The following is a 22,268-nucleotide window of genomic DNA, read 5'->3' on the forward strand; positions in this document are numbered from 1 at the left end:
CCAGGTTTGGCATCCACCATAGTTTGGAACCGTGCTGGAAAAGGACCATGTTAAAGGCAAATATCTAAGCCAGCACAGTTTGGTTCGGGCCCTATAGTGTGAAAAGCGTACTTAATCTGACTGGTGTTTTATATATATATTAAACCAGTCAGATTAAATACGCTTTTCACATATATATATATATATTGAATTCTGCTGCTCCTTGAGTTGAAGCTCTGCTAGACTCGAGCCCTAACTCTGCGCAGGGTTTGTTGTCCTTGAAGAAAAGAGGGTAAAGAGAAAATTGCACGTGTATTTTATATTTAGTTTTTATGTTCTTACAGTGTAACACTAAGACAAGGATGATATGTTTGGAAATGAACATTGTGCTTTTATTGTGAAATCGTTTCTTGATTTTTCTTTTGATTTCTCCCCCCCCCCCAAAAAAAAAATGTTTTTATTATTCCATTGTTCGTTATCCCCATCTCATGAAGAACAGTTTCCATGTGTGTGATTTGAGATGACAAGATAGTGTATTGTGTGAAAGCATAGCCCCCCTCTATTGCAGGTGAATTGTCCTGTTATGTACTTTCCTGTAGTAGCGCCTCCTGACCTGAAGGGGTGCTGTGGTACAGGTCCTGTATGCTAGAACGTTCTAGCAGTATTCAGGTAAAAACCAAATTACTACTTTATGTGATCGACTGGGTGTTTCGAACCAATTCAGGCCAATGCCAGATAAGTTGGTCCATCTTTAGCCCAGTGGGCCTGACTAAATTGGGGGTCATTGCGGAGAATGATTGTTATTTGGCTCATAATGGGAGGCATCAGGCAACAACAACAAAAAATACGCCACTGTGGGTGCTTCAATGAAAAAAAAAAAAAATGGGCCAGTGTGTTAGAAATGCCAGGGCTGATTTCTTTTCCCAGTCTGCCCCTGAAGGGCAGGGTAAAGGCTACACTTCCCTCCAGGTCTCCTGTCCCCAGTAAATAAAACCTTCATTATAGCTCTTTCAAAATAAGACTGAATGGTGTTGTATCAATCTAGCTCCAATAGTTATCTTCTGAATTACTATTTTGCCCATTTCAGAATTTAGTGCCTTTTTTGGACAGTAGACTTCTGTAATTTAAATGTTTTTGTACAGTTTCTTTGTTGGATTTTATTTTATTTTTTACTTGTGTTTATTTTTAGTATGATATATATATATATATATACACACACACACACACACACACACACGAGAATAAAGCTATATCAATGTGACAACTTTAGTGTTTTTTTCTGATGCTGTTCATTATTAAGTTGAATAAATAATGTTAAATTAAATTCAACTGTACATATGACACACACATACTAAATGCAAACGCATACATTTAATTTGATTTAAGCTCCATTGTAATAATCATAGTTCACAGATTTATTTAGATTTTAAGAAAGCAAAAAAATTCAGATTCATCTCTTTTTAAAACAAATTTTTTAAAATATATAAATATTTACCAAATTCTGGGGGGAAAAGTCAGTAAAAATCTATGGATTTACCAGGACATGTGGGGTACAGTCACCTTGGTTTTCTTCTACAATACAAGTTAAAACCTACAAAATGTCCATACGCTCAGAGATTGTTTTACTCTGAGAACTATAATTCTGTTAAGAGTATAATTTCTCTCGGACTTCCAGTGTCACTGCCAGTAGTAGCTGGTGGTACTTTACATCAGAGTACGGGCTCATATTTACAGCTGGAACAAATATATATATATCTTTTTTTTTATGGTATCAAAACACATATTTTCTCCATTCTGGACATTATTATGATCCGTCCTCCTCTCACCAGCCTCCACTGTCTATGATTGGGGATTAGTTTTGATTGGTAAGGGTTCTCCAGGGTGGTGTTGGCCTAGGTCAAAGTAAGGGTTCTCCAAGGTGGTGACTGTGACGGACATTGTGGAGCTTTTGCTACTGGTACTGTTGTCCTTGGTGGTCTCCCCAATTACTCTACTGGTGTTGTAGTAGTAGAGGAACAGAAAGAAACCTAGTGAGAGACGGTGGGAGACTGGTTACTACTCATACCAATAGTGCGCGTGTCCATGTGTAAAAGATGAATGATATTACAATCCATATATCTCAAGCATACCTTCTTTTTTCATCAGTTTATACGTTGTAATATTAGTTGATCTCACATCTGTCTTATTAACCTACCTTGGAACGAGTTGAGGATGGTGAAGATGTAGAAGGAAGGAACCTTGAGGACCCCGTTGGCGAAGAAGGCAAAACTCCAGGTGATTCCCAGCAGACAGCACAGCCCCATCACAGTCACTATGTCCTTGGAGCCTGTCCCCTGCTGCTGGGCCTGGTCCAGGGTTAGGATCACAAGGTTACTGACTATAGATATAGAACCTGATGTCATAGAGTCCTTAAACCAAAAAATTGAACAATTTGTCAGCTGTTTTAGCTGGGGTTTACTCTGTCTGTTGACATCAAATAGAACTAAACACTGTCTTTCAAAGAGAATTCATAAAAATCCAAATAACTTCACAGATCGTCATTGTAAAGGGTTTAAACACTGTTTTCCATGCTGGTTCAATGAACCATAAACAATTAATGAACATGCACCTGTGGAACGGTCGTTAAGACACTAACAGCTTACAGACGGTAGGCAATGAAGGTCACAGTTATGAAAACTTAGGACACTAAAGAGGCCTTTCTACTGACTCTGTAAAACACCAAAAGAGATGCCCAGGGTCCCTGCTCATCTGCGTGAACGTGCCTTAGGCACGCTGAAAGGAGGCATGAGGACTGCAGATGTGGCCAGGGCAATAAATTGCAATGTCCGTACTGTGAGACGCCTAAGACAGCACTACAGTGAGACAGGACGGACAGCTGATCGTCCTCGCAGTGGCAGACCACGTGTAACAACACCTGCACAGGATCGGTACATGTCAACAACAACTGCCCGAGTTACACCAGGAATGCACAATCCCTCCATCAGTGCTCAGACAGAGAGGCTGGACTGATGACTTGTAGGCCTGTTGTAAGGCAGGTCCTCACCAGACATCACCAGCAACAACTTTGCCTGTGAGCACAAACCCACCGTCGCTGGACCTGACAGGACTCGCAAAAAGTGCTCTTCACTGACAAGTCGCAGGGGTCAGGCCTGTACACCGAGGCCTGCACTCTGGAGTGGGATCGATTTGGAGGTGGAGGGTCTGTCATGGTCTGGGGCAGTACATCACAGCAGGAAATCTCAATGCTGTGTGTTACAGGGAAGACATCCTCCTCCCTCATCTTGACATGACCCTCCAGCATGACAATGCCACAAGCCATACTGCTCATTCTGTGCGTGATTTCCTGCAAGACAGGAATGTCAGTGTTCTGCCATGGCCAGCGAAGAGCCCGGATCTCAATCCCTCGAGCACGTCTGGGACCTGTTGGATCGGAGGGTGAGGGCTAGGGCCATTCCCCCCAGAAATGTCCAGGAACTTGCAGGTGCCTTGGTGGAAGAGTGGGGTAACATCTCACAGCAAGAACTGGCAAATCTGGTGCCATCCATGAGGAGGAGATGCACTGCAGAACTTAATGCAGCTGGTGGCCACACCAGATACTGACTGTTACTTTTGATTTTGACACCCCCCTTTGTTCAGGGACACATTATTCCATCTCTGTTAGTCACGTGTCTGTGGAACTTGTTCAGTTTATGTCTCAGTTGTTGAATGTTGTTATGTTCATACAAATATTTACACATTTTAAGTTTGCTGAAAATAAAAGCAGTTGACAGTAAGAGGACGTTTCTTTTGTTGCTGAGTTTAGAAGTATCGTCTGCTGATGCATTTGTGATTACTCAGGACAACATTGTATTCACATGCCACATTTGTTTTTTTTAAATGACAAATTATTGTGGACATATCGCCGTTGCTAAGATAGCTAACGATGCTACAGGAAGAGCGCTGATAATATAACAGCAGGCAGGAAATCAATTAATAAAGTGGCTGTAGATATACTGTGTATATATATATATATATATATATACTTATTTTCCACCATCATTTGCAAATAAATTCATTAAAAATCCTACAATATGATTTTCTGGATTTTTCCCCCACATTTTGTCTGTCATAGTTGAAGTGTACCTATGATGAAAATTACAGGCCTCTCATCTTTTTTAAGTGGGAGAACTTGCACAATTGGTGGCTGACTAAATACTTTTTTGCCCCACTGTATATATAAAAACTTTTCCATGAATAGAATGACAGTAAAACAGTTATGTGTTTCCTGAGAAGTTAGCTGAAATTCACTCTGTTTATTTTCCTCTTTTTCATGGTCCTCTACCTAGGTTGGAGACATCCATACAGAAAATGTCTACACACATGATTAAGGCACTTACAGCGTCAGCTAGATGGCCGACGGTATATTTATTAATGGTAAACTTTCTGTGTTGCTACCATATATTTCTCAATCGTTTTTTTGCTCGATCGCCAGTCCCTTAGGTTTAGAATTCTTCCGCCTTTATGCAAAGGGATGTTAACATGGGATGTTAATGTCTTTACGTTGGTAACTATAACAACCTTGTTCTTGGTGCTCTTAAGGTGAACCAGCCAGCTCAGAACCACGATGAAGGTGGTGAAAGTGAAGAGGAAGACCAGCGCGTAGTAGCCAATGTTCACTATGTAGTGCACGTCAATGTCCAAGATCCAGCACCTAGAGATGGAGGAGAGTTACATCACTATGTAGTGTAGTTGCTATAGAGTTAGGGTATATATAGTGTAGTTGCTATAGAGTTAGGGTATATGTAGTGTAGTTGCTATAGAGTTAGGGTATATGTAGTGTAGTTGCTATAGAGTTAGGGTATATGTAGTGTAGTTGCTATAGAGTTAGGGTATATGTAGTGTAGTTGCTATAGAGTTAGGGTATATGTAGTGTAGTTGCTATAGAGTTAGGGTATATGTAGTGTAGTTGGTATAGAGTTTTGGTATATGTGGTGTAGTTGCTATAGAGTTAGGGTATATGTAGTGTAGTTGGTATAGAGTTCTGGTATATGTGGTGTAGTTGCTATAGAGTTAGGGTATATGTGGTGTAGTTGCTATAGAGTTAGGGTATATGTAGTGTAGTTGCTATAGAGTTAGGGTATATGTAGTGCAGTTGCTATAAAGTTAGGGTATATGTAGTGCAGTTGCTATAGGGTTAGGGTATATATAGTGTAGTTGCTATAGAGTTAGGGTATATGTAGTGTAGTTGCTATAAAGTTAGGGTATATATAGTGTAGTTGCTATAGAGTTAGGGTAAATGTAGTGTAGTTGCTATAGAGTTAGGGTATATGTAGTGTAGTTGCTATAGGGTTAGGGTATATGTAGTGTAGTTGCTATAGGGTTAGGGTATATGTAGTGTAGTTGGTATAGAGTTAGGGTATATGTAGTGTAGTTGCTATAGAGTTAGGGTATATGTAGTGTAGTTGCTACAGAGTTAGGGTATATGTAGTGTAGTTGCTACAGAGTTAGGGTATATGTAGTGTAGTTGCTATAGAGTTAGGGTATATATAGTGTAGTTGCTACAGAGTTAGGGTATATGTAGTGTAGTTGCTACAGAGTTATGGTATATGTAGTGTAGTTGCTATAGAGTTAGGGTATATGTAGTGCAGTTGCTATAGAGTTCTGGTATATGTAGTGTAGTTGCTATAGAGTTAGGGTATATGTAGTGTAGTTGCTATAGAGTTAGGGTATATGTAGTATAGTTGCTATAGAGTTAGGGTATATGTAGTGTAGTTGCTATAGAGTTCTGGTATATTTGGTGTAGTTGCTATAGAGTTAGGGTATATGTAGTGTAGGTGCTACAGAGTTAGGGTATATGTAGTGTAGTTGCTATAGAGTTCTGGTATGTGTGGTGTAGTTGCTATAGAGTTAGGGTATATATAGTGTAGTTGCTATAGAGTTAGTGTATATATAGTGTAGTTGCTATAGAGTTAGTGTATATATAGTGTAGTTGCTATAGAGTTAGGGTATATGTAGTGTAGTTGCTATAGGTTTAGGGTATATGTAGTGTAGTTGCTATAGAGTTAGGGTATATGTAGTGTAGTTGCTACAGAGTTAGGGTATATGTAGTGTAGTTGCTATAGAGTTAGGGTATATGTAGTGTAGTTGGTATAGAGTTAGGGTATATGTAGTGTAGTTGCTATAGAGTTAGGGTATATGTAGTGTAGTTGCTATAGAGTTAGGGTATATGTAGTGTAGTTGCTATAGAGTTAGGGTATATGTAGTGTAGTTGCTACAGAGTTAGGGTATATATAGTGTAGTTGCTATAGAGTTAGGGTATATATAGTGTAGTTGCTATAGAGTTAGGGTATATGTAGTGTAGTTGCTATAGAGTTAGGGTATATGTAGTGTAGTTGCTACAGAGTTAGGGTATATGTAGTGTAGTTGCTATAGAGTTAGGGTATATGTAGTGTAGTTGCTACAGAGTTAGGGTATATGTAGTGTAGTTGCTATAGAGTTAGGGTATATGTAGTGTAGTTGCTACAGAGTTAGGGTATATGTAGTGTAGTTGCTAGAGAGTTAGGGTATATGTAGTGTAGTTGCTACAGAGTTAGGGTATATGTAGTGTAGTTGCTATAGAGTTAGGGTATATGTAGTGTAGTTGCTATAGAGTTAGGGTATATGTAGTGTAGTTGCTACAGAGTTAGGGTATATGTAGTGTGGCTGATGTTTATTATGTCTAGGATCCAGGACCTTCACAGTGCAATTATAAGCACAGGGTTAAGCCTGGATTGAGTCTGAGACTCTACAAGTTATTTTCCTCTGAAAAGACGAATGTTAATCAAGTATTACATAAGTGAGACCCACATGTACACCTCCTTCCCTCCGTCAGTGTAGATGATCTGTTTTCCGTATTTACCCAGACTGATGAGGATGATCACTACCGTGCCGGGCAGCACTAAGGCAGAGGATCAAACAAACAAAAGGGTAAGTAGGTTATTCAATTCCTTGACCATTTGTCAACAAAAAAATACAGACTCTCAATTGACTCAGTAAATCCATCCAGAGCACCCCCCCCCCCCCCCCTCCCTCCCTCCCCCAAAGTCACTACACTATCCCTACATCATAATACCTAACATCCCGAAACCGGCCCTACCTAGAGTACAACCCTAACTTTATCTCGTTCAAAACCTACAGTAGCTATCGCAACCTGAGTATCGGTATCACTCACCCCACCCGGCGATGCACACTTTCATGATGTAGCGCGGTATGGGGAGGGAGCCTGACTTGTAGAGCTGCTGACAGAGGTGAAAGGCCTCCACGGCGAACCAGGTGAAGGTGGCCAGCATAGAGTAATGCATGGCCGCAGCCATCACCTGGCAGCCCAGTGGGCTCTGCAGACTGGCCACCCACCCGTTGGTCAGGAAGGTGATGTTGAGCATGAACATGGACAGAAATAGCTGGATCAGGATCTGGGTGGTGTTGCTTGACTTCGCCTTCCTGGAAGGTCACATACAGGTTAGAGGTCAAAGTTCAATGGGTTAGTAGGTCAAGGAACACCCACTAGGTGGCCTGAGTCGTAATTGACTATTTCATAAAACATTGTATGAAAACAAAAATAATATTTTTGGGTCTTAATTTAAGGTTATGTTCAAAGTTAGCAGTGTGGTTAAGTTTTCAGGTCAATGGAGGCCATTGCTACGTGTGGAGATGGGCTGGCCATGGGCTTTGTTTAATATCCACACTCTCTCAGACCTCCTCCTCCAATCCGCTTTGATAAATAATTGAGGAAACAAGGACAGAGGAAAGCAAGGATTTGACAGCTAGTATGTTTTCAGATACAGCTTTGTTGACCAGTGCCATAATGACAGTGGGCGGAGCTACCTACCTTAGCAGGAAGTAGTGACCAGTGCCATAATGGCAGTGGGCGGAGCTACCTACCTTAGCAGGAAGTAGTGACCAGTGCCATAATGGCAATGGGCGGAGCTACCTACCTTAGCAGGAAGTAGTGACCAGTGCCGTAATGACAGTGGGTGGAGCTACCTACCTTAGCAGGAAGTAGTGACCAGTGCCATAATGACAGGGTGCGGAACTACCTACCTTAGCAGGAAGTAGTGACCAGTGCCATAATGACAGTGGGCAGAGCTACCTACCTTAGCAGGAAGTAGTGACCAGGGCCATAATGACAGTGGGCGGAGCTACCTACCTTAGCAGGAAGTAGTGACCAGTGCCATAATGGCAGTAGGCGGAGCTACCTACCTTAGCAGGAAGTAGTGACCAGTGCCATAATGGCAATGGGCGGAGCTACCTACCTTAGCAGGAAGTAGTGACCAGTGCCGTAATGACAGTGGGTGGAGCTACCTACCTTAGCAGGAAGTAGTGACCAGTGCCATAATGACAGTGGGCGGAACTACCTACCTTAGCAGGAAGTAGTGACCAGTGCCATAATGACAGTGGGCAGAGCTACCTACCTTAGCAGGAAGTAGTGAACAGTGCCATAATGACAGTGGGCGGAGCTACCTACCTTAGCAGGAAGTAGTGACCAGTGCCATAATGACAGTGGGCGGAACTACCTACCTTAGCAGGAAGTAGTGACCAGTGCCATAATGGCAATGGGCGGAGCTACCTACCTTAGCAGGAAGTAGTGACCAGTGCCATAATGGCAGTGGGCGGAACTACCTACCTTAGCAGGAAGTAGTGACCAGTACCATAATGGCAATGGGCGGAGCTACCTACCTTAGCAGGAAGTAGTGACCAGTGCCATAATGGCAGTGGGCGGAGCTACCTACCTTAGCAGGAAGTAGTGACCAGTGCCATAATGGCAATGGGCGGAGCTACCTACCTTAGCAGGAAGTAGTGACCAGTGCCATAATGACAGTGGGTGGAGCTACCTACCTTAGCAGGAAGTAGTGACCAGTGCCATAATGGCAGTGGGCGGAGCTACCAACCTTAGCAGGAAGTAGTGACCAGTGCCATAATGACAGTGGGCAGAGCTACCAACCTTAGCAGGAAGTAGTGACCAGTGCCATAATGACAGTGGGCAGAGCTACCAACCTTAGCAGGAAGTAGTGACCAGTGCCATAATGACAGTGGGCGGAGCTACCAACCTTAGTAGGAAGTAGTGACCAGTGCCATAATGACAGTGGGCGGAGCTACCTACTTTATCAGGAAGTAGTGACCAGTGCCATAATGACAGTGATTGGAGCTACCTACTTTATCAGGAAGTGCATGAAGAGAACCACGCCCAGGAAGAACATGGACACGCCACACCCCACATAGGTAATGTAGGTGAGAGAGTTCATATCACCGTCTGAGAGAGTCTGGTTCGGAGGGGACTGAAAAAAAAGCACAGGTTAGTGATGAACAGATTCATGTATTAGAAATCTTTAGTGTTTTACTATTTCAAATAGATCTGCTTAGAATTTAAATGAAATAAGCAACAATCTGGAGCATATGCAACATTATTAAATCAAATCCAATCCAGTTATTTATCACATGCTTGGTAAACAAGAGGTGTAGACTAACAGTGAAATGCTGATTTATGGCCTTCCCAACAATACAGACTAACAGTGAAATGCTGATTTATGGCCTTCCCAACAATACAGACTAACAGTGAAATGCTGATTTATGGCCTTCCCAACAATACAGACTAACAGTGAAATGCTGATTTATGGCCTTCCCAACAATACAGACTAACAGTGAAATGCTGATTTATGGCCTTCCCAACAATACAGACTAACAGTGAAATGCTGATTTATGGCCTTCCCAACAATACAGACTAACAGTGAAATGCTGATTTATGGCCTTCCCAACAAACAGACTAACAGTGAAATGCTGATTTATGGCCCTTCCAACAATACAGACTAACAGTGAAATGCTGATTTATGGCCCTTCCAACAATACAGACTAACAGTGAAATGCTGATTTATGGCCTTCCCAACAATACAGACTAACAGTGAAATGCTGATTTATGGCCCTTCCAACAATACAGACTAACAGTGAAATGCTGATTTATGGCCTTCCCAACAATACAGGCTAACAGTGAAATGCTGATTTATGGCCTTCCCAACAATACAGACTAACAGTGAAATGCTGATTTATGGCCTTCCCAACAATACAGACTAACAGTGAAATGCTGATTTATGGCCTTCCCAACAATACAGACTAACAGTGAAATGCTGATTTATGGCCTTCCCAACAATACAGACTAACAGTGAAATGCTGATTTATGGCCTTCCCAACAATACAGACTAACAGTGAAATGCTGATTTATGGCCTTCCCAACAATACAGACTAACAGTGAAATGCTGATTTATGGCCTTCCCAACAATACAGACTAACAGTGAAATGCTGATTTATGGCCTTCCCAACAATACAGACTAACAGTGAAATGCTGATTTATGGCCTTCCCAACAAACAGACTAACAGTGAAATGCTGATTTATGGCCCTTCCAACAATACAGACTAACAGTGAAATGCTGATTTATGGCCCTTCCAACAATACAGACTAACAGTGAAATGCTGATTTATGGCCTTCCCAACAATACAGACTAACAGTGAAATGCTGATTTATGGCCCTTCCAACAATACAGACTAACAGTGAAATGCTGATTTATGGCCTTCCCAACAATACAGGCTAACAGTGAAATGCTGATTTATGGCCTTCCCAACAATACAGACTAACAGTGAAATGCTGATTTATGGCCTTCCCAACAATACAGACTAACAGTGAAATGCTGATTTACGGCCCTTCCAACAATACAGACTAACAGTGAAATGCTGATTTATGGCCTTCCCAACAATACAGACTAACAGTGAAATGCTGATTTATGGCCTTCCCAACAATACAGACTAACAGTGAAATGCTGATTTATGGCCTTCCCAACAATACAGGCTAACAGTGAAATGCTGATTTATGGCCTTCCCAACAATACAGACTAACAGTGAAATGCTGATTTATGGCCTTCCCAACAATACAGACTAACAGTGAAATGCTGATTTATGGCCTTCCCAACAATACAGACTAACAGTGAAATGCTGATTTATGGCCTTCCCAACAATACAGACTAACAGTGAAATGCTGATTTATGGCCTTCCCAACAATACAGACTAACAGTGAAATGCTGATTTATGGCCTTCCCAACAATACAGACTAACAGTGAAATGCTGATTTATGGCCTTCCCAACAATACAGACTAACAGTGAAATGCTGATTTACGGCCTTCCCAACAATACAGACTAACAGTGAAATGCTGATTTACGGCCTTCCAACAATACAGACTAACAGTGAAATGCTGATTTACGGCCTTCCCAACAATACAGACTAACAGTGAAATGCTGATTTACGGCCCTACCAACAATACAGACTAACAGTGAAATGCTGATTTACGGCCCTTCCAACAATACAGACTAACAGTGAAATGCTGATTTACGGCCTTCCCAACAATACAGGCTAACAGTGAAATGCTGATTTATGGCCTTCCAACAATACAGACTAACAGTGAAATGCTGATTTACGGCCCTTCCAACAATACAGACTAACAGTGAAATGCTGATTTACGGCCTTCCCAACAATACAGACTAACAGTGAAATGCTGATTTATGGCCTTCCAACAATACAGACTAACAGTGAAATGCTGATTTATGGCCTTCCCAACAATACAGACTAACAGTGAAATGCTGATTTATGGCCTTCCCAACAATACAGACTAACAGTGAAATGCTGATTTATGGCCTTCCCAACAATACAGTACATGGTAAAAGAACTGGGTTGGAAAATTCTGGTAACTTTCCCAAAATTCCAAGGTTTTCCAGAAATCCCAGTTTAAAGATAAGGAGGGAATTACCAACCGGGATTTGTAGAAAACCTGGGAATTTTGGGAACGTTACCTGAATTTTGCCACCCTATAAGAGAACGAGGGAACCTTACCATTAGCACAGCAAAGAAAGTCAGGTGTGTACACCTGCAGGTTATGTTGTCCCCTATCACAATGGTCAAACAGCCATAGTCTGTCCAGTTGGGTTGACTCCCTATGAAGGGGAAAAGGGTGAGAATCGGATACCACACACCTGAACACTGCCTGAGTACCTGTATTCTTCCTGAACAGTGGCGTCGTCCTGTAATCCATTTATTCAACAAATGCAGTAAGTGTGATTTCCTGGTCTTTTTTAAGCATACTAAGATGTGCCCTTGCATAGTGCTTACTACAGTCTACTAGCTACTCGCTATGCTTACTTAATGGAAGTATGCCATTCCAAACCTTACCTTTTATAGTATGCAAATCAGTTAGGAAAGGTAATGGCTGATAAATACCTTCACCGTTCCATGACTGGCACGATGGAATGGCTTCCCCCTAGTGGAAAACAAAGTGGTGGATTATGGGTTGAGCTGATGTACTCGTTGAGTATTTAGAAGATGTGTTTCACACTAAATGCAGCAAATTTGGGGGGGGGGGGTTTAGCCCAACTCGGATTCAACCCAGGTTCCTGTGTGAAGTCTTTGTCTTATATTGCCTGTGTATTCTGTTTATTGTGGCAGTGCCATTTCACCAGGTTCAAATTCCTGCAACATATAAATGTACTTGGTGATTCTGTCAAGACTGTCAGTCCAACCCCTCAGCTACTACACCAAGAGGTATGAACTAAACCTTTTGATCAGTCTGTGTAGCTGACCCAGCTACAGCCATATACCCAGTTCCTCAGCCTACAGTACATCTATGGGACATTTTCAAAGCTACTTTTCCTTCTTAGGGGCCAATGTATACATTACATCCCACATACTTGTACCTTATTAACATGCATTAGTAAAGCGCATCATCATTTACCTTATGGACGTTTAGAAAATTAAGATTTATCTTGTCGGTTAAATTGTCAATGAAACAGCCCATCTCGATCGCTACCACTTCGTTATACAGAACTGTGCTGTTGTTTACATCCTGGAAGAAAGAGAGCGCATGATAACCATGACAACCATGACAACCATAGCAACCCCTAGTATTTGAAATTCCAATAACCTTCTCAAAATGCTCTGGTTTTCCAAGAAATACCAGTTGGAAAACTCCAGGAAAGTGGACGGAGTATGTAGGGAATACGGAATCCAGGATTTCTGGGAAAATTGGGACCAGAATTCTGCGACCCTAGTGGCACCATACCAACTGTCGTTTGATTTTTTTAATTCAGTGAAAGGACCATTGGTCTTAGACATACCTTGGACATGTTGGGGAATCGGAAAACACCGGCAAATGCACTGCCGTTGTTTAAGTTGTAGGCCTTTTCAAATGCTTCCTTTGTGACTGATACAGACCTAGAGAAGCCACCCAGAGACTCCCGATCTTCAACAATCTGAACAACAACAAACGAGAACAAAGTCAGACACACAGAGGATTGTACAAATCTGCTAACATTACCAAAATGTCTAGATTTTCCAGAAATCAATAGCTTGGAGGATTCCAGATTTCCAACCGGGCTTTCTGGAAGACCAACTCATTTGGGGAAAGTTTCAATATTTTTGCAACCCTTCGACACATGTTAGTTTATCTGGACCACAAGAGGTTGTTGAGCGGAGAACGGCTCATAAAACAATGACTGGGAAGGAGCAAATGGAATGGCATCAACCACATGGAAATCATGGATTTAATGGATTTGATACCATACACCTGATTCTGCTCCAGCTATCCCCAATTAAGGTGCCACCAACCTCCTGTGGACCTCACTATGTTTGGGCTTAATACTATGTAATACTGATACTACAGCCATACCCAGCTACAGCCATACCCAGCTACAACCATACCCAGCTACAACCATACACCTACAACCATACCCAGCTACAACCATACCCAGCCATACCCAGCTACAACCATACACCTACAACCATACCCAGCTATAACCATACCCAGCTACAACCATACCCAGCTATAACCATACACCTACAGCCATACCCAGCTACAACCATACACCTACAGCCATACCCAGCTACAACCATACCCAGCTACAACCATACCCAGCTACAACCATACACCTACAGCCATACCCAGCTATAACCATACACCTACAGCCATACCCAGCTACAACCATACACCTACAGCCATACCCAGCTATAACCATACACCTACAGCCATACCCAGCTACAACCATACACCTACAGCCATACCCAGCTACAACCATACACCTACAGCCATACCCAGCTACAACCATACACCTACAGCCATACCCAGCTACAACCATACACCTACAGCCATACCCAGCTACAACCATACCCAGCTACAACCATACCCAGCTACAACCATACACCTACAGCCATACCCAGCTACAACCATACACCTACAGCCATACCCAGCTACAGCCATACCCAGCTACAACCATACACCTACAGCCATACACCTACAACCATACCCAGCTACAGCCATACCCAGCTATAGCCATACACCTACAGCCATACACCTACAACCATACCCAGCTACAGCCATACCCAGCTACAACCATACCCAGCCATACCCAGCTACAGCCATACCCAGCTATAGCCATACCCAGCTACAACCATACCCAGCCATACCCAGCTATAACCATACCCAGCTATAACCATACCCAGCTACAACCATACCCAGCCATACCCAGCTATAACCATACCCAGCTATAACCATACCCAGCTACAACCATACCCAGCCATACCCAGCTATAACCATACCCAGCTACAACCATACCCAGCTATAGCCATACCCAGCTACAACCATACCCAGCTATAACCATACCCAGCTACAACCATACCCAGCTACAACCATACCCAGCCATACCCAGCTACAGCCATACACCTACAACCATACCCAGCTACAACCATACCCAGCTACAACCATACCCAGCCATACCCAGCTACAGCCATACAACTACAACCATACCCACCTACAACCATACCCAGCTACAACCATACACCTACAACCATACACCTACAACCATGCCCAGCTACAGCCATACAACTACAACCATACCCAGCTACAACCATACCCAGCTACAACCATACCCAGCTACAACCATACCCAGCCATACCCAGCTACAACCATACACCTACAACCATACCCAGCTACAGCCATACCCAGCTACAACCATACACCTACAACCATGCACCTACAACCATACCCAGCTACAACCATACACCTACAACCATGCAGCTACAACCATACACCTACAACCATACCCAGCTACAGCCATACCCAGCTACAACCATACCCAGCTACAACCATACACCTACAACCATACACCTACAACCATACACCTACAACCATGCACCTACAACCATGCACCTACAACCATGCACCTACAACCATACCCAGCTACAACCATACCCAGCTACAACCATACACCTACAACCATACCCAGCTACAACCATACACCACCAACCATACCCAGCTACAACCATACACCTACAACCATACACCTACAACCATACCCAGCTACAACCATACACCTACAACCATACCCAGCTACAGCCATACCCAGCTACAACCATACACCTACAACCATACACCTACAACCATACCCAGCTACAACCATGCACCTACAACCATACACCTACAACCATGCACCTACAACCATACACCTACAACCATACCCAGCTACAACCATACACCTACAACCATACCCAGCTACAGCCATACACCTACAGCCATACACCTACAACCATACCCAGCTACAACCATACACCTACAACCATACCCAGCTACAACCATATACCTACAACCATACCCAGCAACAACCATACACCTACAACCAAACCCAGCTACAGCCATACACCTACAGCCATACCTACAACCATACACCTACAACCATACCCAGCTACAGCCATACACCTACAACCATACACCTACAACCATACACACCTACAACCATACCCACCTACAACCACACACCTACAACCATACACCTACAACCATACCCACCTACAACCATACCCACCTACAACCATACCCAGCTACAACCATACACCTACAACCATACACCTACAACCATACACCTACAGCCATACACCTACAGCCATACACCTACCACCATACACCTACAACCATACACACCTACAACCATACACACCTACAACCATACCCACCTACAACCATACCCACCTACAACCATACCCACCTACAACCACACACCTACAGCCATACACCTACAACCATACACCTACAACCATACCCACCTACAACCATACCCACCTACAACCATACACCTACAACCATACACCTACAACCATACACCTACAACCTTACACCTACAACCATATCCACCTACAACCATACACCTACAACCATACCCACCTACAACCATACACCTACAACCATACACCTACAACCATACCCACCTACAACCATACCCACCTACAACCATACACCTACAACCATACACCTACAACCATACACCTACAACCATACACCTACAGCCATACACCTACAACCATACACCTACAACCATACCCACCTACAACCATACCCACCTACAACCATACACCTACAACCATACCCACCTACAACCATACACCTACAACCATACACCTACAACCATACACCTACAACCATACACCTACAACCATACGCAGCTACAACCATACACCTACAACCATACCCAGCTACAACCATACCCAGCTACAACCATACACCTACAACCATACACCTACAACCATACCCAGCTACAACCATACACCTACAACCATACACCTACAAACATACATCTACAGCCATACACCTACAACCATACACCTACAGCCATACACCTACAACCATACACCTACAACCATACACCTACAACCATACCCAGCTACAACCATACACCTACAACCATACACCTACAACCATACACCTACAACCATACACCTACAACCATACCCTAGTTGACCACACCTGTCAGACCTCAAATGTCTCAGATATACTTTTAAAATGTGACTAATACCTAATGTTGCAAAACAAATGTGCCTATGGGACATTAAAGCATTTTATATTTTTTTGTCCATCCATTCATACGGAAATACAGGAAATCCACCCACCTTAATGCCGGAGTTGGAAGAGTACCCAAAGGAGACTTCCTTGATGTCGGTCTTCTCTTTGGGCTTCACTACGACCCCAGTGACCGAGCCCATCGACACAGAAGCTGAGGACTCATTCATCATATTGACCAGAGAGGCGATATCTTTCATGGCCTTCCTGTGTGGAGAGGAGTACAGCGTCCATATTAGGACAGTCACACATCTATAGAATATAGCAGGGATATTCAAATTTGGTCCTTGAAGCCAGTTCCACTGCTGATTTTCATTCTTCCCATCTGAATCAGAGAATGTTTTAGACCTGGGACACCAGATGGGTGCAATTACTTATCAGGTAGAACAGAAAACCAGCAGGCTCCAGACCTCCAGGCTGGGATTTGAAGATCCCTTTAAAAACAGTCTACATATTAGAACAGAAAACCAGCAGACCTCCAGGCTGGGATTTGAAGATCCCTTTAAAAACAGTCTACATATTAGAACAGAAAACCAGCAGACCTCCAGGCTGGGATTTGAAGATCCCTTTAAAAACAGTCTACATATTAGAACAGAAAACCAGCAGACCTCCAGGCTGGGATTTGAAGATCCATGAGGAGGAGCTTTAGTTTATCAAGAGACTTAGTGACACCGCGATACACGCACTTCATGCAATTCAATCTAGAGGTGATTGAAGCGTCAGTTATTTACAATGTTTCTTTGTGTTAGTTCACAGGGCAGTTGTTCTTGCGAGGGGATTTTTAATTGTTTTCCCCCTAATAAGTACATTTCCAAGCCTGGGAAGTGTGACAGCAAGTGCTTGTTTGGATACTGTTAGATGTTCTCTAAAGAAATTACACTTTATAGGGGTGGATTCCCGACCAGCGATTAAACCTAATCTTGGACCTAGAAACCACTTTCAATGGATAATCTCCATTGAACATGTTTTCTAGTCATGGACTAGGTGTCATCTTTGTCCAGGAAACTGGCCCTATGAATGACATAATAATAATAATAATAAATATGATTGAGTAATTCTTACGAAGCCTTTTCACCATCGATGTGAACTCCACTTCCAGTGTCAAACATCGCTGGAGGAGGCAACTTTCCCACAGGGTCTTTAAATGGTTCATTACAGTTGACACACAAGCTCCCTGGTGCTGTTATGTTGATGAGGAACTTATCTTGGTTTTTGGAGTCTAAGAAGATATGTAAGAAAACAAACACAGCATTTCTCTTTAGTATATATGTCTGAATGGTTCATCAGTTGACACACAATTGACCCCCCCCCCCCCCCCCCCCCCCCCCCCCCCCCCCACACACACACACACACACACACACACACCCCCTCTAGGTTTGGATTTGGCTTCAGACCAATCAAATCACTTCTTTTGCAAAACGTCCTTTTAAGAAAACCGGGTCTGTTTGTGGTCTGCTTGTGTTGATGTTCTGCAGTATCTATCTTGTTAAATAGTCCCTGTCCTAAACCATGGATGGAGATGGAGATGGGGATGGGGATTTGGACTTGTCGTTTTGACATCATTCTCTTTACAGGCCAATGATTATGACAGAGATTCTGATCTAACCATAGATGAATATATTATGCCACTAGCCTGAGATGATTGCAAGTTCAATATGTAGCCTAGTAGATTCATGTTAATGAACTAGCTAGCCAACTTAGCTGGTTCATTGTTCCCCATGCAAGGAAGTCAGGCTAGTAAGCATTTTAGCAAGGCAGACAACGAAAACTAAAAGTGTACTGTATGACAGAGCCATAGACCGTTTTGCCAACATGAAAGAGAGGATGGTATTGGAGTAGGGTGAGTCAATATGTTTTGTTTCAGGAGCACACACAGACAGCCACATGATATTTAGCCACTAAATCGCTTTTTGGTATCTTTAAGTTTGTTTTCAGTGTATTAACTCTTAAATGTATTGTCTCCTATTTGATTTGTTTTATTCAATTCAGTCTGCTCTGAGAATGGTAGCCCCTATCGGCAAAATCAGGGTGTCTGCAGAAAGCTAAGTATCTTGGCAATCGATCGGTGCTTTAAAATCATTTGGTGTGACTTACTACCATTTATGGGCATACGAATTGATAAGGACAGGCCGAGCCGATGACGTCATTTCAAGATGGCTAAACTAAACATGGAATACGTTGATACACACCGAAAGCTGGGACTCCACACATCATGACGATATCTTATTTGTCTGCCTGTGACCTACCGTTATTGATCACTAGCCCCGAGCGTCAACATGGTTTATTTTACACCACGTTTTCACCGAACAGCAAACTTCTTACAAGGTAATTACATCATTGAATCGTTAGGTTGGTAGGAACAAATCTAGCCTATTGATGATGTATGACTTGATGGCAATATCGAATGTTCAGTCAGTGACTATATCTTTATGCATCAAAAATATGATGTTGCCTGCTTATGCGTTGTAGTCATCACATCTATCTCCCCTGTATGTCCCCGACACCACCACAATAGCTTGTTGCCGCTGTAGCATTCGTGACCACACCTGCCACCACTTACTAAAACATCTGCCCATTTCTAGTTGTTAGGTCTATCAATTCCATTTTTCTGATATTGTTCACAATGTTGTGGAAGCCGTCTGATGTTATTCCAGCTCTAGCCATCAATAATTCACGTATAGCTTGTCAATCAAATATATTTTTTTAAAAAAGTGTGTGCTTGATCTTGTGTTTTCTGAACTACGTCAAATCAAATCACATTTATTTATATAGCCCTTCGTACATCATCTGATATCTCAAAGTGCTGTACAGAAACCCAGCCTAAAACCCCAAACAGCAAGCAATGCAGGTATAGAAGCATGGTGGCTAGGAAAAACTCCCTAGAAAGGCCAAAACCTATAGAAGAAACCTAGAGAGGAACCAGGCTATGAGGGGTGGCCAGTCCTCTTCTGGCTGTGCCGGGTGGAGATTATAACAGAACATGGCCACTGTAACTCCTATCTAACTTCTGGTCATCATCTCCCAGGTGTTTTCTTTCCAAATACACCCAAGTTTGTACATGTCAGAATCATGTATTTACACATGAATAGCAGTTTCCTTCCTTTTATACTAAGCAGGGTAGCCTAGTGGTTAGAGCGTTGGACTAGTAACCGGAAGGTTGCAAGTTCGAATCCCCGAGCTGACAAGGTCGTTCTGCCCCTGAACAGGCAGTTAACCCACTGTTCCTAGGTATCTTTAAGTTTGTTTTCAGTGTATTAACTCTTAAATGTATTGTCTCCATATTTGGAGAAAATAAGAATTCTTCTTAACTGCCTAGTAAAATAATAATAACCTTGTTGAGTTGAAATAGTGCTGGAATAGCTCCTGTTGTCTTTGTGGTTCTAAATCAGTAGTTGTTTAGTGAACTGTCAGAAACATTAACTGTGGTGACTGTGATGGTTTGAGGGCCAGATTGGGAATTTAGTCAGGACACCAGGGTTAACACCCCTACGATAAGTGCTATAGGATCTTTAATGACCTCAGAGAGTCAGGACACCCGTTTAACGTCCCATCTGAAAGACAGCACCCTACACAGGGCAGTGTCTGTCTGGGGTATTAGGATATATTTTTTTAGACCAGAGGAAAGAGTGCCTCCTACTGGCCCTCCAACACCACTTCCAGCAGCATCTGACCAGGACCAACCCTGCTTAGCTTTAGAAGCAAGCCAGCAGTGGTATGCAGGGTGGTATGCTGCTGGTTTAGTAATGAAACAATTGTATGTGTAGTTGAATTTATTCCACCACTGTGTGACTGTCTTTATTGTTGTCACAGCCTTATTGGATATCAAGATGGCGTATGAACGAAGGGGTTATAGAGTAAACAATGAAATTACCACAGCATAGGCTGTAATTTGGCTTGGCTTCCTCACTGCTTTTACCAATGGATCGCTCCTGGTCACCCCGCTACTGGTCACCCCACTACTGGTCACCCCGCTACTGGTCACCCCGCTCCTGGTCACCCCGCTACTGGTCACCCCGCTCCTGGTCACCCCGCTACTGGTCACCCCGCTACTGGTCACCCCGCTACTGGTCACCCCGCTCCTGGTCACCCCGCTACTGGTCACCCCGCTACTGGTCACCCCGCTACTGGTCACCCCGCTCCTGGTCACCCCGCTCCTGGTCACCCCGCTACTGGTCACCCCGCTACTGGTCACCCCGCTACTGGTCACCCGCTACTGGTCACCCCGCTACTGGTTACCCCGCTACTGGTCACCCGCTACTGTCACCCCGCTACTGGTCACCCCGCTCCTGGTCACCCCGCTCCTGGTCACCCCGCTACTGGTCACCCCGCTCCTGGTCACCCCGCTACTGGTTACCCCGCTACGGTCACCCCGCTACTGGTTACCCCGCTACTGGTTACCCCGCTACTGGTTACCCCGCTACTGGTCACCCCGCTACTGTTACCCCCGCTACTGGTCACCCCGCTACTGGTTACCCCGCTACTGGTCACCCCGCTACTGGTCACCCCGCTACTGGTCACCCCGCTACTGGTTACCCCGCTACTGGTTACCCCGCTACTGGTCACCCCGCTACTGGTTACCCCGCTACTGGTCACCCCGCTACTGGTCACCCCGCTACTGGTCACCCCGCTACTGGTCACCCCGCTACTGGTCACCCCGCTACTGGTCACCCCGCTACTGGTTACCCCGCTACTGGTCACCCCGCTACTGGTTACCCCGCTACTGGTCACCCCGCTACTGGTTACCCCGCTACTGGTCACCCCGCTACTGGTCACCCCGCTACTGGTTACCCCGCTACTGGTCACCCCGCTACTGGTTACCCCGCTACTGGTCACCCCGCTACTGGTCACCCCGCTCCTCCACACACTCCACTGGCCAGTCAAGGCTTGCGTCCATTACAAGTGAGACAAATGTTTTTTTTGTGCATATGGAACATTTCTGTGATAATTTATTTCAGCTCATGAAACATGGGACCAACACTTTACATGTTGTGTTTGTATCTTATGTTCAGTGTATATTTTTGTTATCTTTATTTTAGCGGGGAGTCTCATTGAGACCAAGGGAGCCCTGCATCTCATAATTACTCAACAATTGCATAATCACGGCAGGTTAAGACATACAGCAGGTTCTTACTTTGGCAGACCTCTTCATCATATACGTATGTCCTGCAATGTTCATAGGTGCTGAAACAGGAGACACTGCAGATGGCTGTGGATGGAAAATAAGGGTTTAAATGCAAGCCGCGTTATAGCGTGGTACGCTAACAGATTTTTAAAGGTAAATTACTGTTGAACCAACACGTGCGTTGGTTTACAGTGAACGCGTTCTCCGCGAACTTCAGGGATAAAGCCTTTAAAAAA

The 22,268-nt window shown here is 43.6% G+C and overlaps 2 protein-coding genes across 6 annotated transcripts in view; one reads left to right on the forward strand and one right to left on the reverse strand.

The window, feature by feature from the left end:
* The window catches only part of adgrg11 (adhesion G protein-coupled receptor G11), a 24,906-nt gene continuing 2,638 nt past the window's right edge, over nt 1-22,268 (reverse strand). For 3 of the 4 annotated variants that reach the window (XM_031800317.1, XM_031800315.1, XM_031800316.1), the window contains 13 exons: nt 22,042-22,116; nt 17,973-18,129; nt 16,961-17,117; nt 13,144-13,278; nt 12,762-12,872; nt 12,251-12,290; nt 11,867-11,967; nt 9,151-9,272; nt 7,169-7,437; nt 6,805-6,895; nt 4,537-4,669; nt 2,174-2,324; nt 1-2,006 (listed from right to left, as the gene is read on the reverse strand). In XM_031800317.1, the coding sequence (XP_031656177.1) occupies nt 1,819-2,006; nt 2,174-2,324; nt 4,537-4,669; nt 6,805-6,895; nt 7,169-7,437; nt 9,151-9,272; nt 11,867-11,967; nt 12,251-12,290; nt 12,762-12,872; nt 13,144-13,278; nt 16,961-17,117; nt 17,973-18,129; nt 22,042-22,116 (1,730 nt within the window). In that variant the 3' untranslated portion in view covers nt 1-1,818. Of the gene's footprint in view, nt 2,007-2,173; nt 2,325-4,536; nt 4,670-6,804; nt 6,896-7,168; nt 7,438-9,150; nt 9,273-11,866; nt 11,968-12,250; nt 12,291-12,761; nt 12,873-13,143; nt 13,279-16,960; nt 17,118-17,972; nt 18,130-22,041; nt 22,117-22,268 lie in introns of those variants that run through there. The other variant, XM_031800320.1, reaches the window with a different exon arrangement.
* Nucleotides 19,044-22,268, forward strand: part of abcd4 (ATP-binding cassette, sub-family D (ALD), member 4) — a 27,756-nt gene continuing 24,531 nt past the window's right edge. For both annotated transcript variants that reach the window (XM_031800321.1, XM_031800322.1), the window contains exon 1: nt 19,044-19,235. In XM_031800321.1, coding sequence (XP_031656181.1) covers nt 19,123-19,235 — 113 coding nt within the window. In that variant the 5' untranslated portion in view covers nt 19,044-19,122. The remainder of the gene's footprint in view (nt 19,236-22,268) is intronic.

Source organism: Oncorhynchus kisutch, linkage group LG21, assembly GCF_002021735.2.
Source record: "Oncorhynchus kisutch isolate 150728-3 linkage group LG21, Okis_V2, whole genome shotgun sequence".
Classification (NCBI taxonomy): Eukaryota; Metazoa; Chordata; class Actinopteri; order Salmoniformes; family Salmonidae; genus Oncorhynchus; species Oncorhynchus kisutch.